The 21036-nt window shown below is 45.4% G+C and overlaps 2 protein-coding genes across 2 annotated transcripts in view; both read left to right on the forward strand.

Annotated features, from left to right (window-relative positions):
• Positions 1-4684, forward strand: part of LOC122746408 (zinc finger protein 420-like) — a 29801-nt gene extending 25117 nt beyond the window's left edge. Inside the window, 2 exon segments of the mRNA XM_043991986.1 lie at positions 3015-4418; positions 4420-4684. Of these exon segments, the coding sequence (XP_043847921.1) occupies positions 3015-4418; positions 4420-4623 (1608 nt within the window). The 3' untranslated portion in view covers positions 4624-4684.
• Positions 4685-10765: 6081 nt separating this feature from the next.
• On the forward strand, positions 10766-20741 carry LOC122746400 (zinc finger protein 345-like). Its single transcript, XM_043991973.1, has 5 exons — positions 10766-10908; positions 11180-11306; positions 11601-11696; positions 17456-17630; positions 17957-20741. The coding sequence occupies exons 1-5, from the start codon at positions 10813-10815 to the stop codon at positions 19491-19493; spliced, it is 2031 nt and encodes a 676-aa protein (XP_043847908.1). The 5' UTR covers positions 10766-10812; the 3' UTR covers positions 19494-20741.
• The last annotated feature ends 295 nt before the right edge of the window (positions 20742-21036 follow it).

The raw sequence follows: 21036 nt of genomic DNA on the forward strand, positions 1-21036 counted from the left end.
GACGTGGAAGCTTAAGAAGAGAAACCCTTAGAATGTGTCAGCCCAAGCCAGGCACAGGCCTCACTCATAGGAGGCTACACAGCCATCTTGATAGCGGCTAGAGAGTAGGGGTGCCTGACCTCAAATTGGGGGGGTCCTAGATGACATTGGGTCAGCCCCCAAACACTATAAGCCTCGATTTTCTCATTTCACAAAGAATAACTGACTCCCCCAGCACCCACCCCCAAAAAGGCTAAGTTAGAATGTTGGTTGGAACACTTTATGATTGACAAATGACTATAAAAATATGAAGTCTCACCTTGGGCAAGAGATCTTTGGTAGACACCCCCCACCCCAGACTAACCCCAGGTTCTCCTGCTTGGACCTTGTTTGCTCACAGCTGGGCACATGGCCCGTCAGTCTGGGAGCTGCCTGAGGGCAGGGACGGCCTCTTTTGCATCCTCACCACTTAGCCAAGTACCTGGCATACTGAAGGTGCTTAATAAATGCTTGTGGCCACTATAACTTCTGGCCATCATATTTCTTGTTGCGGGATGCAGGAGTTAGGCCTGAGGAAACAGGAGTTACCTTTCTTCCAGTCTTTAACACGTTTGTTTGGTTTTTCCAGATTGGAGGACAGAGCCTGATGCCAAAGAGTCAGCTCCAAAGTTCAGGACTTTTCTGGAAAAATCAGCCCTGGATCAGCTCGGAAGGGATCATTCCCATGTGTCCAGGTGGGAAGAAGCTTTAGAATGTGATGCCAGGTGGGAAGGAAGAAAACAGCACTCTCAATGTTTTGGTGTCCCGTCTATGGGGGGAAGGGGTGCATGCACGTGTGTGCATGTGTGTGTGCATTGTATGTTTGTGTGTGCATGTGTGGGCATGCATATGTGTGTTTGTGTGCGTGTGTCCATGTTTGTGTGTGCTTGTGTGTGCATGTTTGTATGCACATGTGCGTGTGCGTGTGTGCATGCCAACATAGTTACAGGCATTGATGCTTGAAGGAAGAGTCAGATGCCACAGTTTTCATTTAAATCCTCCATCCCCAAGCAAGGTCTTTATATATTTAACGTATTCAGAAACAAATACAATTCCACAGTTGTTTCTAAGCAAAGGAAGGGAGTATAGGTAACCGTCTTTAGTTCATCAGATAGGAGAATAGTAACTTAAAATGTCCCAGGAACCTGGAGACTCGTTTTCTTGTATTTAGTCCAGTCAAGAATGGGGGGAAGGAAGATGGCTTTTTTCTGGATGAATCAAAGGAGCTTCATCAGGTCACGGCCCTAAGCGTTCTCCAGAGGCATCTGAGTTCTTTCCTGAACTTGAACTTACATTGATTTATCTTTTTGAATAAGGGTTCCTAACCTGGCGTCCATGAACTTTTGGGGTTTTTTTGGTGAGGCAATTGGGGTTAAGTGACTTGCCCAGGGTCACACAGCTAGTAAATGTTAAGTGTCTGAGGCTGGATTTGAACTTAGGTCCTTCGGACTCCAGGGCCAGTGCTCTATCCACTGCGCCACCTAGCTGCCCCCCCCCCCCCGTGAACTTATTTTGAAAAATATTTTGATAACTGTATCATCATACCATTGATTTCCTTTGCAATCCTAGGGATTTTATTTTGTGCATACAAAAACATGATTCTTTTTTTTTTAAAGATTCATAATTTATTGAATGCTATATTCACCAGCTAAATTCACCACTCAGTAAAGTAAAAGCAATTCTCTTTTTTGACCTTCTTGCCCCTAATTTAGGATAATTAAAAAAAAAAACCCTCCCCACTCCCCCTTCCCAAACACATTCAACTCAACATTCCATTATATTGTCCTTGGTATTCAATGCCAATCTCAGCTTGTACTAGGTTTTAGTTTTCCTGACATTCTTTTTTTTTTTTAAACATGATTCTTAAGCTTTCCTAGACTGCTGTGGGGGGTCTAACATACCCAGAAAGGTTAAGAACTTGTGCTTTACAAACAAGGATGTTAGAAAAGACTTTCAGGCTAGGACATTGTCTCCTTGGCATTCACGTAAGTATTGGAAAGGTTTACTAGATGAGTCCAAAGGCTTTAGGGGAGAAAATAGGTCTTCCTGATACATCTAAAAGAGGGAATGCAAGGTGCCTTTGTGTGCTTCCACAAAGGCTAAAAAAATGGCATCCCAAGAGATAGGTTATAGGAAATTAAATATTCTAAAGAAAAATCCCAATAAAGTAAGGGACTGCAAAAATATGTCTGAAGCCACAGTCTATGGCCAGTTCTCTTCCCTCAACAAAAAGTCTGTAGGGAAGAAGCCACGTGATTTTGGTTCCCAGAGAAATAATTATTCAATGTAATCTGTCCCTGCTTCTTTACAGAAGTGGAGGATCATGAGTATGGAGCATCGCATCTAACTTTTTTGATATATTGATCAGTTTTATGGGATTTTTTTCTTTATTATGAGAGATGGTTCTCTGGGAAGAAGGTTGGAAGGGATACAGTGGGAAACAGGCAATGAAAAATAACACAGGTGACTTAAAATACTAGGTATAAATAATTCATTTAAAAGGTTAAAAATATTTAGTTTAGGTCTTCACAAATGTAACAGAATCTGCTCAGAGTAATTATTTTCAAAGACTAATGACTATTTGCTATAATCAAATTTATAATCCAGACTCTGTTGGGCATTATAGGATGCATACTTAAAAGTTTTTTTGTTTTGCTTTTTTGGTGAGGTAATTGGGGTTAAGTGACTTGCCCAGGGTCACACAGCTAGTAAGTGTTAAGTGTCTGAGGCCGGATCTGAACTCAGGTCCTCCTGAATCCATTGCCGGTGCTCTATCCACTGCACCACCTAGCTGCCCCACTTAAAAGTTTTAAATGTAATAAATGTATGAAAGCTTTTAACTACAGTTCATCCATTCCCTTCACAGAATTCATACTTCTGAGAAAGCCTATAAATACAATGAATATGAGAAAACTTTCCACAAGAGCTCACAACTTATTGTACATCAGAAAATCCATACTAGCAAGAAACTTCATGAATGTAATGAGTGTGGGAAGACCTTCAGTGTGAGAACAGGTCTTACTCGTCATCAGAGAATTCACACCAGAGAGAAACCTTATGAGTGCAGTGAATGTTTGAAGGCCTTCAATCAGCGATCACACCTTACTCAGCATCAGAGACTTCATACAGGAGAGAGACCTTATGAATGTAACGAATGTGGGAAGACCTTCATTGTAAAAACAGGACTTATTCAACATCAGACAACTCATACTGGAGAGAAACCTTATGAATGTAATGAATGTGGAAAGGGCTTCAGTTTGAGGACAGATCTTACTCGGCATCAGAAACTTCATACCAGAGAGAAACCTTATGAATGTTTTGAATGTGGGAAGGCTTTCCACTGGAGCTCACACCTTACTCAACACCAGAGAATTCATACTGGAGAGAAACCTTATGAATGCAGTGAATGTGGTAAGGCTTTTCACCAGAGGTCAAGCCTTAATGAACATCAGAGAATTCACACTGGAGAGAAACCTTATGAATGTAATGAATGTGGGAAGGCTTTCAGTAGAAGCTCACGACTTATTGTACATCAGAGAATTCACACTGGAGAGAAACCTTATGAATGTAGTGAATGTGGGAAAGCCTTTAGCAAGAGCTCACAGCTTATTGTACACAAAAGAATTCATACTGGAGAGAAGCCTTATGAGTGTAATGAATGTGCAAAGGCTTTCAGAAGTAGCTCAGGACTTATTCAACATCAGACTACACATACTGGAGAGAAACCTTATGAATGTAATGAATGTGGGAAGCCCTTCAGCCATAGCTCACATCTTATTGTACATCAAAGAATTCATACAGGAGAGAAGCCTTATGAGTGTGATGAATGTGGGAAGACCTTCCGTTTGAAGACAAGTCTTACTCTTCATAAGAGAATTCATACTGGGGAGAAACCTTTTGAATGTAATGAATGTGGCAAGACCTTCAGTGTGAGAAAACGTCTTACTCTACATAAGAGAATTCATAGCCGAGAGAAAACTTTGGAATATTTAGAATGTGAGAAAACCTTCCATGGGACATCACAACTTACTCTACAGGAGAGAATTCATACTGGAGAGAAACGTTTTGAGTGTTTTGAATGTGGCAAAGCCTTCCATGGAAGCTCACAGCTTACTCTACATTGGAGAATTCATACTGGAGAGAAACCTTTTGACTGCAATGCCTGTGGCAAAGCCTTCAGGCAGAGATCACAGCTTACTGTACATCAGAAAATTCATACTGGAGAGAAACCTTATGAATGCAATGAATGTGGAAAGGCCTTCATCCGGACAACAGATCTCACTAGGCATCAGAGAATTCATACGGGGGAGAAACCTTATGAATGTAATGAATGTGGGAAAGCCTTTAGCCAGAGGTCACAACTTATTGTCCATCAAAGAATTCATTCTGGAGAGAAACCTTATGAATGTAATGAATGTGGGAAGTCCTTCAGTCAGAGATCCCAACTTATTGTACATCAAAGAATTCATACAAGAAAGAAACCTTATCCTCCTTTATCTTCTTTCAACAGTTAAGTATTTGACTCTAAGTCCTCTGTATGTCTGTATATTTCTCTCCTTTGTCTTTAGGTCATCACAGTTAAAGTTTTTCCCCTTTCATCTTTAACTGCACCTTCTCTCTCTTTGTTGTGTCTTGGTTTTTTTCTCATATGCATTAAATTGATTGTTCTCCAGGATGCTGTCCTGTTGCCTCTTCTCTTTTCCTTTTACTCCCTCTGTTGGGAGTCTACCCTGTTTGGGTAACTAGCATGTTTAACAACAAAAAAAAAGAACTTGTTGGGAAATAAGTCAAAGCCACGAGAATGAAAAGTGAAAGCTACAGGGTGACTTTGAGCAGTGGTTGGGCTGAGCCCCTTTCCCTTTTTGAAATGACTTCTACATTGTCTAAGGATTTTTCATTATTTTTATTGTGTTGGGGGAGAAGGCATAGAAATGGGGTGATGACTTTATCGTGGCATGGGTGAACTTTGTTGTCCCTTTAGTCTAAATATGCCCACTGCCGTTGTCAGTATCCTGCAGATCTTATTCTCTTTACCTGCAAGCCTGCCCTCTTCCAAACTTCTCCATTACCATTGAGGACATCGATACCTTTCCAGTTATCTGGGCATCATCCTTGTCTCCTTCCTTACACAACTTGACATTTCTTTTCTCTACAACTCTGGTATTTGTCCCCTTCTCTTCGCTCCCCTCACTCAGGCCTCTGCCACCCTTTTCCTAGATTATTGCAATAGTCATATTTTGTCTCACTGCCCCAAGTCTATAGCTAATCTGCTCCCCACACAACTGCCAAAGCACAGATCTGAGTATGCTACATGTCTACTCCCAAATGACTCCCTATTTTCTCCAAGATAAAATATAAAGCCCTTTGACCTTTATCCTTCTCCCACAACCTGGTACCTTTTGGCCAGTTGTATTTTTTAAGGAAATGTTTTCTTCAGTCAGTTTTTGTGCTTCCTTTTCCAAGCTTTTGACTCTTTTTAAATAATTTTCCTGCATAACTCTCATCTCTTTTCCCATTTTTTCTTCTACCTCTCTTATTTGATTTTTTTTTTTAGTGAGGCAATTGGGGTTAGGTGACTTGCCCAGGGTCACACAGCTAGTAAGTATTAAGTGTCTGAGGCTGGATTTGAATTCAGGTCCTCCTGACTCCAGGGCCGGTGCTCTATCCACTGCGCCATCTAGCTGCCCCTTATTTGATTTTTAATATCCTTTTTGAGCTCTTCTAAAAAGGCTTTTTGGTCTTCAGACCAATTCATACACTTCGAGGCTTCACATTGTAGGCACTTTGACAGTGTTGTCCTCATCTGAGTTTGTGTTTTGTTTTTCCCTGTCACCATAGAAGCTCTCTATGATAATGGTTCTTTTCTGTTTCTTACTCATATTTTAGCCTATTTTGTGACTTTTTTGTTTGTTTTTTGCGAGGCAGTGGGGGTTAAGTGACTTGCCCAGGGTCACACAGCTAGTAAGTGTTAAGTGTCTGAGGCCGAATTTGAACTCAGGTACTCCTGAATCCAGGGCCGGTGCTTTAACCACTGCGCCATCTAGCTGCCCCCCTATTTTGTGACTTTTAAAGTTGAGGTCTGCTCCTGGGGCATGGGGGCCACTGTTGCAAGCTTCTTGTACTGGGGAATAGGGGTCTGGTCACTGGAGTTCCTCTCTGAGGCCTCTGTGGCTTGCAAATTCCTCACTGCCCTGGACTTGCTCCCTGCACTGGGATGGCTTGGCCTAGTCAAGCCTGTCCTATGGATGGTTCTCTGGCTGGCAGTTTGCCCTCTCAACTGGGGCTGGGGGGGGGTGGTCTCACAACTGGCCTGCTGCACCACCAGCCTGCTGAGCCAGGACCAAGGGGCCTCAAGCTGCTCATCTGTGCTGTGGCCAAGAGCCTCCTGCTGACTTGCCCACCCCGCCCCCATGCTGGGCTGAGCTGGGCTGTGCTCCCCTTTCACCCAAGTGAAACAGACCTTTCCTGAAGTCTTCTAGATTATCTCAAGTTGGAAGATTGTCTCTCTCCATCTTTTTGTAGGTTCTGTAGTTTCAGAATCTGTTTAGAGGCTCGATTTAATGTTGTGTCTGAGGGAAACTCAGGAGAGCGCAGGCAACTTCCTGGCTTCTCTCCACCTTCTTGGCTCCACTCCCCCCCTACCTTTCTACCTTTCTGATCTTATACTTGACTTGCCTTGAAGCACTACTTGCTGTTCCTTAAACATAACATCTTTTGTCCCCACACCTGTATACTCCCTTTTTCTTAGGCCAGGAAGGCTTTCCCAACAGTCCCCTGACCTGTCCCACTATTTCCTTATTAAAGGAGCAGGTAAAGGGCCTTTCCTGGTACCCCTGGCCACTAGTGCCTATCTCCCATCGATTTAGTCCCTATGTTGTATGTACTTATTTATCCACGTCTCCCCCATCTGAATGTTACCTCCTTCAGGGTAGGGACTGTTTGGGTGTGGGTTGGCACATAGTAAGCATTTTTTAAAGTTCCTCTTAATATTTCAGTTAATCAAAATTTCCATGGTTCCATAGAATTAATCCATGATCCAAGATTAATACCCCTCATTCTATCCTCTCAATCATGCTGGTCTTTTCTGCATTAAATCCTGCCATTTGGTGTGAATACTGCACAACTCTGAAACCACTAAAAGGATGGGCAATGTATAAAGCTACGAAATGCTTCTCCAAAAGTTTCATTTGTGCTTCGTGTCATTGCAGTCATTTCTAGATGTTAACTTGCTCCCGACTCTCGCCTCTTCTGAACTTCACTATTTCTGCCCAGGGTGCTGCATCATTCCAGCCTCATGATCTCCCAAACCCGCAGCTATCACTCTCCCTAATCCCCCAGTATCCAATCAGTTACCAAGTCTTGTTGGCCCTCCCTCCCTCACCTCTCACACCCATGCTCTTCTCTCTCCATCAGCATGACGGCCAGCACTCTTGTCCCAGCCCTCAGCACCTTTCTCCTGTCCTAATCCCCCGGTCTCCTCACTGCTCTCCCTGTCTCTAATACACCCTCCACATATTCTGAAAGTTCAGAACTGATCATGTCACTCCTCAACTAGGGGAGAGCATTATGCTTTAAAAATGGGCTTGGCTGCGAAGAGGTAATCACTGCCAGATGTTGGAGATGGCTTTCCTGGTAAGGCCCTACATGAGTAGGAATTACTCATTACAAAGGAATTATTCAGCCACCTCTTGCTAGCAGTTTACTGAGATTAAGATGGATATTTGGGGACATGTGGAACATTTGGAAGCATGCTACTTTTCGGTAGCATAGGATGGCACAGTGGATGGAGTGCTGGGCCTGGAGTCAGGAAGACTTGTTTTCCTGAGTTTGAATCTGGCCTCAGACACTTACTAGCTGTGTGACCCTGAGCAAGTTACTTCATCCTGTCTGCCTCAGTTTCCTCATCTGTAAAATGAGCTGGAGAAGATGGCAAACCACCGCAGCATCTTTGCCAAGAAAACCCCAAATGGGGTCACAAAGAGCCAGCCACGATTGAAACAACCAAACAACAACAACACACTTTTCAGTACCATTAGTAAACTACTATTCTAGTATGGGGTATGAGGGTCCTATAAGAAGCACCTAGCATAGTATTTAACACACAACTGGTACTCAATGGTTGAATAGTTAACACTTGCCAAATATGCCCAGCATACATGTTACAAGTACTATACTTATTTCAAGGAAATTCTATGATGTGTGGATTATAATTACCCAATCTGCAAGAAAAACCACTGAGGGGCAGCTAGGTGGCGCAGTGGATAGAGCACCAGCCCTGGAATCAGGGGGACCTGAGTTCAAATCCGACCTCAGACACTTAACACTTACTAGCTGTGTGACCCTGGGCAAGTCACTTAACCCCAGTTGTCTCACTAAAAAAAAAAAGAAAGAAAAAAAGAAAAACCACTGAGGCAGGGCTCTGAGCCAATGGTACTTTATTAAAGGATCCATGGTCCCCTCTAGTTGGGACCTCATATTTTCCTCATGAAGTGAGATGCCTCCTTCCAGGGCTTTATTTTTATAAAGTTTGATACCAGACTTGAACATTTTAGAGGGGTTGGTTACACAAAATACAGAAGCCCTTGCTTCAAGGACAAAAATAATGTATCAGCCCCCAAATGGTCTAACAGTAGGGGGGTCTTGGATTGGGTGAAGCACAGGACATCTCCGCTGACTAAGTGGTCATGAGATAGTCACCTGCTCATGTTGGATGAGAGAGTGGTCCAGAGTGCTAGAAACATAAACTGAGGCACAATTCCCAGGCTGATGGATAAAGCACCGGCCCTGGATTCAGGAGGACCTGAGTTCAAATCCGGCCTCAGATACTTGACACTTACTAGCTGTGTGACCCTGGGCAAGTCACTTAACCCCAATCGACTCACAAAAAACAAAACAAAAAAGAATGAGTCAGGATAGTGGAAAAGTAGGGGCTGGTATTGTTTTAGGTCTTTAGGATCATTTAGCTTAAATGACTCCATATTGGAGTCCTATCATTTATAACTGCCACATCACACAACATATTTTTAAAAACTAGAATTATCACATTCTCCCTCCCGTCCACACCTTGCCGTTAGAAAAGAAAAGCCAAACCCTAATTTTAACTAGAATACTTAGTCAAGCAAGACAAACTCATGTTGGCTGTGAGTCATTCTACATGCAGAATCCATCTTTTCAAGAGGCAAGTAGTATGCTTCATCAGCAATCCTCTGGAATTGCTGGTCACAGTCAATAAATGAGAGGGAGGGGCAGCTAGGTGGCGAAGTGGATAGAGCACCGGCCTTGGAGTCAGGAGGACCTGAGTTCAAATCCGGCCTCAGACACTTGACACTTACTAGCTGTGTGACCCTGGGCAAGTCACTTAACCCCAACTGCCTCACTTTAAAAAAAATTTAAAAATAAATAAATAAATGAGAGGGAACCACTAGAGTTTACTGAGTAGGAGGGTTGACGTGGTCAGACCTGAGGGAGGATGGTTGGAGTGGGGAGAGAGGCAGGCGGCCTCCCGCAGCAGCTGCCGCAACGGTCCAGATGTGAGGTGAGGAGGCTCTGCGCCACCAAAGGGCAGTGTCACAGCAGAGAAGGGAGGGGGTGGTATTCAACAGATGACCTGAAGGTGGCACCACATGGGATATAAGGGGTGGGGGATAGCGAAGGGTCCAGGATGACTTCTAGGTCGTGAGCCTGGAGGACCCGGAGCATCCATGGTAGTGCCCCCTTCTCTAATAGGGCAGGTAGGTGGGGGAGGGGGGGAGTCGGGGGAAGGAGCCTGGATTCTGCTTCAGACGTTGGTGTAAGCTGTCTACTGGACGTGCAGTTCTAGATATCCGGAAGGCATCGGGAGATGCGGGGCTGGGGGTCAGCACAGGAGCTGGAGCAGGGCAGGGAGACGGGAGAGTCTTTGGCATAGATACGGTCATTCGATCCATGGCGGAGAGGAAGAAGAGACCAGGGTCAGGGACTGACCCCTGAGGGATGGTGGGGTTAGAGGAGGAGAAGGAGGAGGGACAGGGCGCTGTTTCTAGAAGGAGCGAGACCCCTGAGAATGAGGGGTGGGACCCCAAGCGAGGCGCCTGCGGCGGAGGACAGTGGGGAAGGGGCGGGCGGCGGGGGAAGGACTTGACAGCGGGCCGGCCATCTGCAGGAGGGGGCGGCTGGAACAGAACGGCCGCCTCTCCTTGAGACGCAGGGGATGGAGAAGACACTGACCGAAGACGTCTGGGACGTGTGAGAGGCGGGAGCGGGGCGGGGTTGAAGGCGGTCCGGCGGGAGCGGAGGTCCAGCGCCGTAGCCCGCCCTCCGCTCTCCGCCTTTCCCCTTCCCGTGGAGCCGCCCGACTACATTTCCCAGAAGGCCTCGCGGGCGCGGCTGCAGTACTCTGGGTGCGGTTCCGGTGCAGGAGCACCGCCTCCCCCATTATGCGTAACTTCCGGCCCTCCGTTCTGGGCGCAGGCTCTTGGCCGCCTCGGCTCCGTTCCTACAGCCATCGCTGTCGCCGGAGAACGAGCACCACTTCCGGGGGCAGGTGAGCGAATGCTGCAGGCCGAGCCGGGCCGGAGGAGGCGGGGGTCGAGATCCTCCCGGGAGGAGGGGGAGGGGAAGCGGAGGCGCTGATTGGTTAGCTAAAAGGGGTGTGAGGCCAGGAAACCAATCAGCGGCACGGCCACCACTGCGACGGGTTCTCGGGGTGGGGGGGGGAGAGTGAAGTCTGCTCGCGCACGCGCAGATCCCTCCCCTCCCGCCTCCCGGGGCCCCGAAGGACGGGGCGGGGGCGGGGCTGCCCCGAGCCCTGCCCCCATGCACGTGCTCACGGTTCCCTTTCCCTTCCCAGCTCCGCCCCCAGGACTCGGCCCGTCCCCCTGGAGAGAAGAGAGCATGGCCCCCGGGCGCGAGGTGAGCGAGCTGGCCAGCAGGGGGCGCTACCACGTGGGCACGGTGTGGGCGGGCTCTTGTAGGCACCTGGGTGCCCTGACGTAGCCCAGTCTTCTCAGCCTCTCCCCTGCCTCGCTCCCCCCCTCCCCCCTCCATCCCTCCTCTCCTCCCCTCCCTCCTCCCTTCCCCCCCAGGCCGGGGTGTCAGTGACAGCCAGGAGAGCCCCCCCCAACCCCCACCCCCTGTGGCAGGGCCAGTGTTCGGGTGAGCAGGTGTGCCCTTGGTGTTTCAGGGGGCCGTGAGCTTCCAGGACGTGGCTGTGACCTTCACCCCGGAGGAGTGGGGGCGCCTGGCCACCCCCCAGAAGGAGCTGTACCGGGAGGTGATGCTGGAGAACTACGGGCACTTGGCCTGCCTGGGTGAGGGGCCAGCTTGTGCCTGGGCGTCTTCCTTTCTTAGGATAAGCCCTGGGGAGCCTGACCCCCAATGATCCCCCTCCTTCCCTGGGCCTCCGGGCCCACCTGTTCCCAGGGGAAGGGTCTCGGCCGCCCCCTCCCACTCGGTGCTCCTTCAGCCCCAGGGTTCTGACCCGGCCCCTGCCATGTGGCACCCCCTGCCACCAGGCACAAAGTCTAGAGCATCCTTCAGTGGGGCTGAGGACCACCCTCTGGGAGCTCCTTGGGTGGCTGACAACAGATCTTTTCTGTGAACAGGCCTGGCCATCTCCAAGCCAGAGGTGATCTGCCAACTGGAGAGGGGGGAAGCCCCTTGGATGCCAGGGCGGGACAGCCCCCAGAGGCTACACGGAGGTGAGTCATCATCTGATCAAGCCGCAGCTCGATGGGGAAAACCCTTCAGGATGGGCCCGGTGGCCCTGTAGGAGGCTGCACAGAACCAGAAGGCATGGTGGGGCATTCTGAGCCTTCCCTTCTTCTCTCTGCTGGCATCCCTCCTGTCTCAGAGAGCTGAGCTCTCCCTCTTCCTCTGTGCGCAGTCAGCCCTGTGAAGAGGCAGCCACCTCTGGGTGCACCAGGCTATATGTGGTCACCTGGTGGGTGCCGGGCCTTGAGGCCCAGGGCAGTCTGCAGCCATTTTTCTGAGAGCTCTGAATGTTTTGGGAGGGTCTCTTTCCTTTGATTAACTTGGGCCTTGGAGGCCCGTCTTGGATGCAGGAGCATTGAGTGTAAGGGTATGGAGGGACTCTTAGCTCAAGCTGCCCATGGGCACCATCTTTTCTCTGTGGTCCCTGGAAGAGGGAGAGTGAGAGTGTTAGGTGTCCAAAGAAGCTGGAGAAGGCAGCTGCCTGAAGTGAAGGAGTTCTCTTGACAAGGACAAATTACTGATTCACCTGACAGATTTCCATTGGGCCAGAAGCAGGGGCTATTTTCTGTTTTAATTTTACGTAAACTATGAAGAGAGCGAATTTGAATACATTCAGTCCTTCCTTATCGCCCTAATGGGGACAGGATGGAGCCAAAGCAGTGTATTTGTCTGGTGTCTTGTGAATCTGACCAGAAGCAGGAGGGAGGTCCTTGTCTAGGCGTGTCCACCAACTTAGAGATGGGCATTGATGCTCCCCAGAAAGGGGCCTTGGTGAGGCCACAGTCTGGGCAGTGACAGAAGCAAGATGAAGGAGCGATCCCAAGGAAGAGCAGTGTGGTAGACCTCAGGACTTCACTGAGAGTTGGTAGGCTGAGATCTGTGATGGGATAAGTAAAAGGGGAGGGTGGGGTTGCTTTAACTATTAAGAAGCTATTGGGGGGGGGGTGCAGCTAGATGGCGCAGTGGATAGAGCACAGGCCCTGAAGTCAGGAGTACCTGAGTTCAAATCCGGCCTCAGACACTTAACACTTACTAGCTGTGTGACTCTGGGCAAGTCACTTAACCCCAATTGCCTCACTAAAAAAAAAAAAAGAAGGTATACAGGGCAGCTAGGTGGCGCAGTGGATAAAGCACCAGCCCTGGAGTCAGGAGGATCCGAGTTCAAATCCAGCCTCAGACATTTAACACTTAACTAACTGTGTGACCCTGGGCAAGTCACTTAACCCCAATTGCCTCATCACAAAAAAAAAAACACACAACAAATTTGGCTTCAGACACTTCCTAGCTGTGTGACCCTGGACAAGTCACTTAATCCTGTTTGCCTCAGTTTTCTCATCTGTAAAATGAACTGGAAGAGGAAATGGCGAACCACTCCCACATCTTTGCCAAGAAAACCCCAAATGGGGACATGAAGAGTCAGACATGCCTGAGAAATGACCCCATATATTTAGAGGTGAAGAAATCTGGGAGCCAGAAGGTGGAGACCGTGGGATGAAGGTCAGTAGAGGGACATTGTCCTCAGAAAGAGCTACTATAAACATTTTTGTTCCCAGAAGACTTTCTCCTCTTTCTTTGATTTCAGGCACAGACCTAGCAGCAGGACAGCTGGGTCAAAGGGCACCCGCTGCTTGGTCACTTTGCCTGTATCATTCCAAGTTGTTTTGCAGAGTAGTTGTAGATCCTCTAGCCGGGCATTGAGGTACCTCCAACATGTGTCATGGCCTCTTTGCCCATCTGTTGAGCGTGAAGTGGAATCTAGGATGTGGGGCTTCCCTTGAAAAAAAGCCTGTTCATTTCCTCATTAGGAGAATGGCTCTTATTCTCATCATTCAATTTGAACAATAATCATGACCAAAAAAAATCATGACAGCATTCCTACTGCCCTCCCTGTGTGTCAGGCCCTGTGCTGAGCACTTTACAAACACTGTCATCTCAGCTGATTTGCACAAGCACCCTGGGAAGTCGGTTTTATTGTTACTCCCACTTACACAAAGGAGAAAACTAGGGCAAATGGGGGTTAAATGACCAGGCCTGGTCCCTTCGCTAGGCAGTATCTGAGGCCAAATTTGGAGTCTAGGCCAAGTGCTGTGTCCACCATGTCCTCCCCTGTGCCTGACCCACATGCTTCTGTCTCTTGTCAATGCAGAGAAGCTTGCCGCAGAGTCTTCCCTCTTTATTGTTTCTTTTTTCATCTTGGCTTGATTGGATTTGTTTGTGCAAAGACTTTTTCATTTTGTGTCATCCAGATGATCCATTTTATCGTGATCCTTGCTATCCTTCATTGGGTCATGAGCTTTTCAGGTCTGTATCTGTTATTTTTTCCACGTTCCTCTAATTTTTTTGTGATATTGGTGACATTTTATATTTTGGTCACATCCCATTGGAGCTCATTTTGGCATATGGTGTGAAGTATTGGTCGGATCTCATTTCTTTCTCCTACTGTTCAGTTTTCCCTGCAGTTTTTGCCAAATAGCTGGTGCTTGTCATAGTGGATGGGATTTTCTGTTTCTCTAATTGAGTACTAGATAATTTGCTTTTGTATGCTGGGTACGCTGTCGTTCCCACTAATTGATCTTGCTGTTACTGAATCTTTTTAACATCTCTCATCTCTTGCCACCTCCCTGACTCTCATCACCTCACACCTGGACTATTATAGTAGCTGCTAGGGTGATCTGGAAGGGTCTGCCTGTCTCAAGTCTCTCCCCACTTCAGGGGACTCACGTGGCCTGTATTCCCCCATGTCCTTCCCTCTCAGAAAATCATTCCTTATGATAAAGCATTTAAGAAATTTTAGAAAGAGGAGTATGGAGAAAAAAAATTTCAGCAGAGTCCGTCAACATGTCAAACCACCTCATGTCAGATGGGATGTTCCACACTCATTACTCCCACTACTGCAAGGGAAGGGGGGAAGTAGCTTCTTCTGCCTCATTTTGGGAGCCAAGCTTGTTCAAACCACTGCCAACCACCTCCCCTCAGTCCCTGACGGAGATTAAGAGCCCCAGAAATCACAGCATCCACCAGCCCACAAGCCCTCCTTCTGTCCCAGCCCTGCAGCCAAGATCCACCAACCAGACCCTTGTGGAAGACCCAGAAGAGAAGGGCCTTGGCCCTGCCACATGCTTCAAAATCCCAAGTGGGTATGGCTTGACCAACAGACATAACATGAAGGAAGAGGAACCTCTGAGTGCTCTGTCTCTCCACATTACAATGTGAGTTCCTCTGGAGCTCTTTTTGTATTTCCAGAGCTGGGTGAAGCGCTTGGTATACAGTAAGTGCTTAATAAACCCTTTTTGTTCAGTTAGTCATGATAATGCTGTGACATTCTGTTCTCATTGTCTTGTGGTGGCACTTCTTTCTGCTTCTCTTGTAATTCTTATATGGTGCAGGGGACAAGAGCGTTCTTGGGACCCTGGGCCAGTCACTTCACCCTCTTTGCCTCATTTCCTCATCTGTAAAATGAGCTAGAGAAGGAAGTCACAAATCGCTCTAGTATCTTTGCCAAGAAAACCCCAAATGGGGTCACCGAGAGTAGGACACGACTGAAAAATGACCCAACAAAAATCCTTGTGTATGCTGTCTGTCTGACTTGTCTCCCCTCTCCCCCACCTCTATGTACCCTGTTTCTTTTTCTTTTCTTTTCTTTTCTTTTTTTTTTTTTTGGTAAGGCAATTGGGGTTAAGTGACTTGCCCAAGGTCACACAGCTAGTAGTTGTTAAGTGGCTGAGGCCAAATTTGAACTCAGGTCCTCCTGAATCCAGTGCTCTATCCACTGTGCCACCTAACTGCCCCTGCCCTGTTTCTTTTGAGGATGGTATACCTGTCCAAGCTATATGTAGTCCATCCATTCACAGGCTTCATTCGAGTCTCAGGCCTCTGTGATATTCCTTAGGGGAAATTTGGCTGCATGTGTCAGGACCTCTGCTTCCTGCTATTTGTGACTAAGTTTGGTCATTTGTTTATGCAGGCTTGAGTCCATGGGTTTGCAAATATTAACTCATTTGATCCTCACAACAGCCCTGGGAGGGGGGCGCTATTATAATCATTCCTATTTTATACTTGAGGAAAATAAACCAGACAGTCAGAAAGCATCTTCCCCAGAATCACAGCTACAAAGTGTCTGACTCCAAGCATGCTGAGCCACCTTGCTGCCAAAGGGTATGGATGTTTTAGTCAGCTTAATTCTATACTGCTTTTTAGAATGAGTGGACCAACCTGCTATTCCCCCAACAATGCAGCGGGAATCAAAGGCAAGTTTGATGGTCTGTAGCTTGTAAATTTCACCCTTTTCCTATTTTTGATAATCAGTGCAGTTTTTCCCCTCTGCTCTGGTGGCAACAATCCCATTCTCCATCTTCTTTCAATGATCACCTACAATGACATCCGCCAGTTATTTTAGTACACTGTATGTCATCTGGGCTTTTTTACTTTAGAGAGTTAGAAAGAGATAACCCAGTTCACTCCTCTGCAGGCTGCCCTCACTCCAGACTTTCTCTACCATGCCCTTTCACTGGTACCAGCCTCTATTCTCCCTTCCTCCATTTCCCCCTCCTCCTAACCCTCTTTTCAGCTCCATTTTATGTGTTGTCTTCCCTTAAAATATCTTTGAGGTCAGTAACTGTCTTTTCAATGATATTTGTATCTCTATTGCTTAGCACAGTGCCTGGCACATAGTGGTGTTTAATAAATGTTCATTGACTGGCTTACTGAATGTAGAGAGCAGGTGGGAGTTTGGCTCAGAAAAGAGAGGAGGGGACTGGGGTTTTGAGGGAAGGGAAGAAAAGAGATAACTGAGCCCCTTTGTTACTCTTGTCATTGTTCTAACTCTTAGCTTTGCCTTTATGATGAACAAGAAGGGTTTAAAGTCTTAGAAATTTAAAATCACCAGGATACTGAGATAGCCCAGTGTTACCTCACTTTAGATGCAAGAATACTCCAAATGTTCCCTTGAATTGGTGGCCATCCCACCTCTGCTTTGATGTTTCCAGATTGAATGAGAGCAATTTCTAGTGGAGAGGCAGTGCAGTGGGAGGAAATGAGCAGTGGGATGGAAGTTATTACTCTTCCTAATTTTGAGTCCTGTGATCACCAGCAAGTCACTTAGCCCCTCTCAGCTCAGTTTCCTCATTTGTGCAATAAGGGCACTGGCTAGATCAGGGATTTTTAAGAATTTTTTTTTTCTCTTGGACCCCTTGGACAACTTGGTGAAGCCCATGAACCTATTCTGACAATAATTTTTATGTAATGGAAAGAAATACTAAGTCTCAATTAGAACCTAGTGAAAATAAAGATGTCATATTCTTCCTTGACTTCATGGACCCTAAAAGGTTAAGAATCTCTAGACTGGATGGTCTCTGAGGTCTAGTCCAGCCCTAAGAATGGACAGCACTTATTGCTGGAATACCAGTCCTTCGATTAAGCCTAAAGGGGTCCCTGTGTAGTTTCTACTCTTTGATCCTACCTCTGCATGTCATAGGAGCACAGAATAAATGCCTGCTTTGTGGAGAAAGATAGTGTATTCTGATGAGAAATGCATGGAGCTTGTAGTCAAAAGTCCAGTTCCCTGGACTCAGCATTGACAGTGGTATTGGCATTGTGACCTTTTGGCAAGTCAGCAAATCATTCTAAACTTCACTTTCCTCATGTGGCAAAGGATTATGAGTGGGAAAGCTTTTGGTGAGTTCTAAAAACTGCAAATATAAGGTGGTATCAGAGAAGCAGGGTTATTGACACATTTTATTTCTTTCAGACTCAGAGGTGGTGTCTAAAACCAAGGAGCCAACTCCAAAGATTGCCGTTTCTGTGGAGGGATCATCCTTGGGAATGCTCACAAAAGACCTTTCCTGTGTCTTCAAGTTGGGAGAAACTTCAGAATGTGATGCCCAATTAAAGAGGAAGCAGAGACATGTGGAAAACCATTCTAGGCAAGTAAAAACCATCCTAAGGAAAAGTTCCATTTAAGCAAGAGGCCATGAAAGTAATAAAGATGGTAGAAGCTTCCATCTAGGGTCAGTCTCTTTTATACAAGGGAGAGTTTCTATAGGAAAGATATGTGTGATACCCAGATAAAAGAGTTTAAGATTCAAAGAGTCAATGAAGTTATTTTCTAAGTTAGAATGAATTGTGAAGTGCTTCAGTAGTCATTTAGGTCCTCTTGGTAATCATAGGATACATAATTAAAATAAACCTCATCAATGTAGTTAATGGGAAACCTTTTTAACTACAATTCATTTATTATTTCCCATCACAGAATTCACACTGTAGAGAAGCCCCGTAAATGTAGTGAATGTGGGAAGCCCTTTCGCCAGCGCTCACAACTTATTGAACATATGAGAATTCATACTGGAGAGAAACCTTATGCATGTAAGATATGTGGGAAGACCTTCAGACGGACCACAGGACTTATTCAACATCAGACAACTCATACTGGAGAGAGACCCTATGAATGTAATGAATGTGGGAAGGCTTTTACCCGAGTCACAGATCTTACTCGACATCAAAGAATTCATACTGGAGAAAAACCTTATGAATGTAAGGAATGTGGAAAGGCCTTCACCCAGATCATAGACCTTACTCGACATCAAAGAATACACACTGGAGAAAAACCTTATGAATGTTTTGAATGTGGGAAGGCCTACCATGGGAGCTCACAGCTTACTCGACATCAGAGAATTCATACTGGAGAAAAACCTTATGAATGCAATGACTGTGGAAAGGCTTTTAGCCAGAAGTCACAACTTACTGTACATCAGAGAATTCATACTGGAGAGAAACCTTATGAGTGCAAAGAATGTGGGAAAGCCTTTAGTCAGAGTTCACAACTTACTCTACATCAGAGAATTCATACTGGGGAAAAACCTTATGAATGCAAAGAATGTGGGAAAGCCTTCAGTCAGAGCTCACAACTTACTTTACATCAGAGTGTTCATACTGGAGTGAAGCCTTATGAATGTAATGAATGTCGGAAGGCCTTCAGTTGTTTCACAATACTTACTGAACACCAGAGAATTCATACTGGAGAGAGGCCTTATAAATGTAATGAATGTGGGAAAGCTTTCAGTCAGAGCTCACAACTTACTCTACATCATAGAATTCATACAGGAGAGAAACCTTATGAATGTAATGAATGTGGGAAGGCCTTCAGTCGTTTCACAATTCTTACTCAACATCAGAGAATTCATACAGGAGAAAAGCCTTATGAATGTAATGAATGTGGGAAGTCCTTCAGCTGGAGTACAGGACTTAGTAGGCATAAAGCGATTCATAATGGAGACAAACCTTATGAATGTAAGGAATGTGGAAAGGCCTTCCATGAGAGCTCACAGCTTATTCGACATCAAAGAATTCATACTGGAGAGAAACCATATGAATGTTTTGAATGTGGGAAGGCCTTTAGTAGGTTCACAATACTTACTCAACATCAAAGAATTCATACTGGAGAGAAACCTTATGAATGTTTTGAATGTGGAAAATCTTTTAGCAGGAGCTCACAGCTTACTCTACATCAGAGGATTCATACTGGAGAGAAACCTTACGAATGTTTTGAATGTGGCAAGGCTTTCAGCCAGAGTTCACAACTTATTCTGCATCAGAGAATTCATACTGGAGAAAAACCTTATGAATGTAATGACTGTGGGAAGGCCTTTCGTGATAGTTCCCAACTGTCTCGACATCAGAGAATTCACAATGAAAGGAAACCCTATGAATGTCAAGAATGTGGGAAGGCCTTCTGCCAGAGAATGGAGCTTACTATACATCAGACAATTCACATTAGAGAGAAACCTTAGATCTATTTTTTAGAAAAATGTGAAAAGGTCTTCCCTCCAGAGACCAGAACTTATTTGTCCTCAGATAATTCAAATTCATACTGGAGTATAGCCTTTAATTGGTAAAGCCTTATGAAAATAATGAATGTGAGAAGGATTTTATCTAGTGCATACTCTGATATTTATACAATATAATCTAGTGGGAAAATTATAGATAAAGCAAATTTCTGCCTAATTTTTCTTAGTGGCCATTATAAAACTTTTTATCTCCCAAATTCCCAACTATCTCCTCCCAATTCCCACACTGAGACTAGACTTCATTGCAAAAGTTGTGGTTATAATTTTTTGTTCTTATTTGTTTTTTAGCCAGTCCTTCTCTTAGCCTTTTTTTTTGCTACTCTCATTTTATATTTTAATATGTTTTTTGTTTTTACATTACAGTAATTTCTCTCCCCTTCCTTCTAGATGAAAATCTTTGTGTAAAAAAGAAAAACAATTGAGTAAATATGGACCATATACAACAGTATATAAGCTATTCTGAGATAGTCCATGAGCTCTCTGCTATGAGAGAAGCTCTGTTTCACGATCTCTCTCCTAAATCTTCATTGGTTTTTTTTTTTCATTTTTCAGAGTTCAACTTCCTTTTAGTGAACTTTTAATTGTCATTGTTGTCATCCTTGTTTTGTAGTGTTATTTGCATCTTCTTTTGCTCTGCACTACAAGTCTTCCTGTATTTCCTAGACTGCCTCATAATTATTAATATTCCATTACAGTTACATTAACAGTAATGAATTGGGAAAATCTGATTAGAAGTCAGCTCTTTCTACTCCTCAGATATTCTCAGAATCACTTTCTGCTTTCTTCAGGTTTCTAGTCACAGAGAACTCACAAATATAAAATTCTCTACCTCCAAACTTCACCCATCCTCTTTTAAGACCATTCCGGAAGCCATATCTTCTTATACTACTTCAGTCCATCTTCTACTGATTCCTTCCAAGCTGCTTACACACAAGGTCAGATGTCACCAATGCTTTTTTTAAAAAAAGCCACACTTGATCCACTTACCCCTTGTTTCTAAGCCAAGTCTTCTATTGCATCTGCTTCCTTGGAAGTCCTCAGAGACCTCATGCTCACTAAACATAGTGGCCATTTGTCAATTTTTATTTTCTTCTTTTCTTCTATGAATTAATCACCTTTTTTCACTGCCCTGTACTTTTACATACCTGGCCTCTAGGTGGTGCAGTGGATGGAGCACTGGCCCTGAAATTGGGAGGATCTGAGTTTAAATCTCACCTCAGACACTTTCTAATTGTGTGACCCTGGTCAAGTCACTTAACCTCAATTGCCTTAAAACATCTGAGACCATCTCTAGTCATCCTGATGTATATCTTGCCACTGGACCCAGATGGCTCCGGAGGAGAGACTAAGGTTGGTGACCTTGCACAGCCCTCCCTCACTTAACTCCAATTCAGTGCAAGTCATGACATCATCCTGATGTCATGGTCCTATTTGAGAATGAAGGACTAACAACAACAACTTTTACATACTCTCTACTCCCACTTCA

Source organism: Dromiciops gliroides, chromosome 3 (assembly GCF_019393635.1).
Source record: "Dromiciops gliroides isolate mDroGli1 chromosome 3, mDroGli1.pri, whole genome shotgun sequence".
In the NCBI taxonomy this organism is placed as follows: domain Eukaryota; kingdom Metazoa; phylum Chordata; class Mammalia; order Microbiotheria; family Microbiotheriidae; genus Dromiciops; species Dromiciops gliroides.

Bases quoted from the DNA above. Each gene is read 5' to 3' on its own strand.
- LOC122746400 (XM_043991973.1), top strand. From the start codon at position 10,813: ATGCACGTGCTCACGGTTCCCTTTCCCTTCCCAGCTCCGCCCCCAGGA. The intron at 10,909-11,179 runs GTGAGCGAGCTG...TTGGTGTTTCAG, and splicing joins GCATGGCCCCCGGGCGCGAG to GGGGCCGTGAGCTTCCAGGA. The intron at 11,307-11,600 runs GTGAGGGGCCAG...TTCTGTGAACAG, and splicing joins CGGGCACTTGGCCTGCCTGG to GCCTGGCCATCTCCAAGCCA.